Source organism: Pterocles gutturalis, unplaced genomic scaffold (genome assembly GCF_000699245.1).
Source record: "Pterocles gutturalis isolate BGI_N339 unplaced genomic scaffold, ASM69924v1 scaffold3037, whole genome shotgun sequence".
NCBI lineage: Eukaryota > Metazoa > Chordata > Aves > Pterocliformes > Pteroclidae > Pterocles > Pterocles gutturalis.
The window spans coordinates 1-878 of record NW_010107664.1 but is presented as its reverse complement, the minus strand read 5'-3'; the positions used below and the strand labels follow the sequence as shown (position 1 = coordinate 878).

Here is an 878-nt window from a genome sequence, read left to right as displayed (position 1 = left end):
GCCCAGGGTCCGCAGGATGTTCACCAGCTCCGTGGCCGCAGCGTTGATCCACATGGCGCTGGCCAAAAACCCCAGGAAGGCAAACACCTGCCAGGCAGAGGGGTACGCTGGTCCCTGGGTGCGTCCTGCACCCCTCCAGCCAGCTGTGTCCCTCTTGGAGACACTGGGGACCAGGGAGGAGACCCTGGCTCCTGCTCTGCCGGAGCGGGCTGGGCGGGTCCCCAGTGGGTGCTGAGGGCTGGGGGGGCACCTTACACAGTGGTACTTGGGCGGCTCCTCATTGCTTGTGGTGATGAAGATGATGATGGCCAGGACAGAGCCAACCAGTGTGACCAGTCCCCAGACTGGGAAGACACCCTGGATCTGGTACAGCCCATCTGCATGCAGCAGAGAGAGAGGGGACATCAGCGCAGCACCACAGGGACAGGATCCGTCCTTGTCCCCTAAAGCCACCTCTACCCTATGCCCTCCTGGTGCTGCTCCCCTCTGTGCCTCAGTTTCCCCAGGCAGGCCAGCCCTGCCCCACTTCTCCCCAGGATGCTGCTGGGTGTCAGAAATGGACCCATCCAGCTGCAACCATGCCCCCTTCCTTCCTGGCCTGTCCCCCTCCCCAGGCAAGTTGCCAGCTCCAAAGGGCTCCTGCGGTCCCCAGGGGTTCAGTGGCTCTCTCATCCCCATCCCCTCCTCGGTGGGTGTCTGGGGCTGCCCCAGGCTCTTACAGGCGCCTGACTTGAGGGTGAGGACGCAGAGCAGGGGGCTGGTGAGGACGTGCAGGCAGTTGAGGGGTCTCTTCCAGTTCAGGTCGTCCTTGTCGGGGTCCACGACGGGGACAGTCAGCAGCAGCACCAGCTCCACCGGCACCTGGGGGGAGCCGCAGG

At 64.7% G+C, this 878-nt stretch overlaps 1 protein-coding gene across 1 annotated transcript in view; it reads right to left on the bottom strand.

Moving 5' to 3' along the window:
• SLC8B1 (solute carrier family 8 (sodium/lithium/calcium exchanger), member B1) overlaps positions 1-866 on the bottom strand; it is a gene marked incomplete at its 5' end in the record, with an annotated part of 1,877 nt that extends 1,011 nt beyond the window's left edge. The window contains 3 exon segments of the mRNA XM_010088177.1: positions 1-87; positions 256-377; positions 720-866. Of these exon segments, the coding sequence (XP_010086479.1) occupies positions 1-87; positions 256-377; positions 720-866 (356 nt within the window).
• Between the last annotated feature and the right edge of the window lie 12 nt (positions 867-878).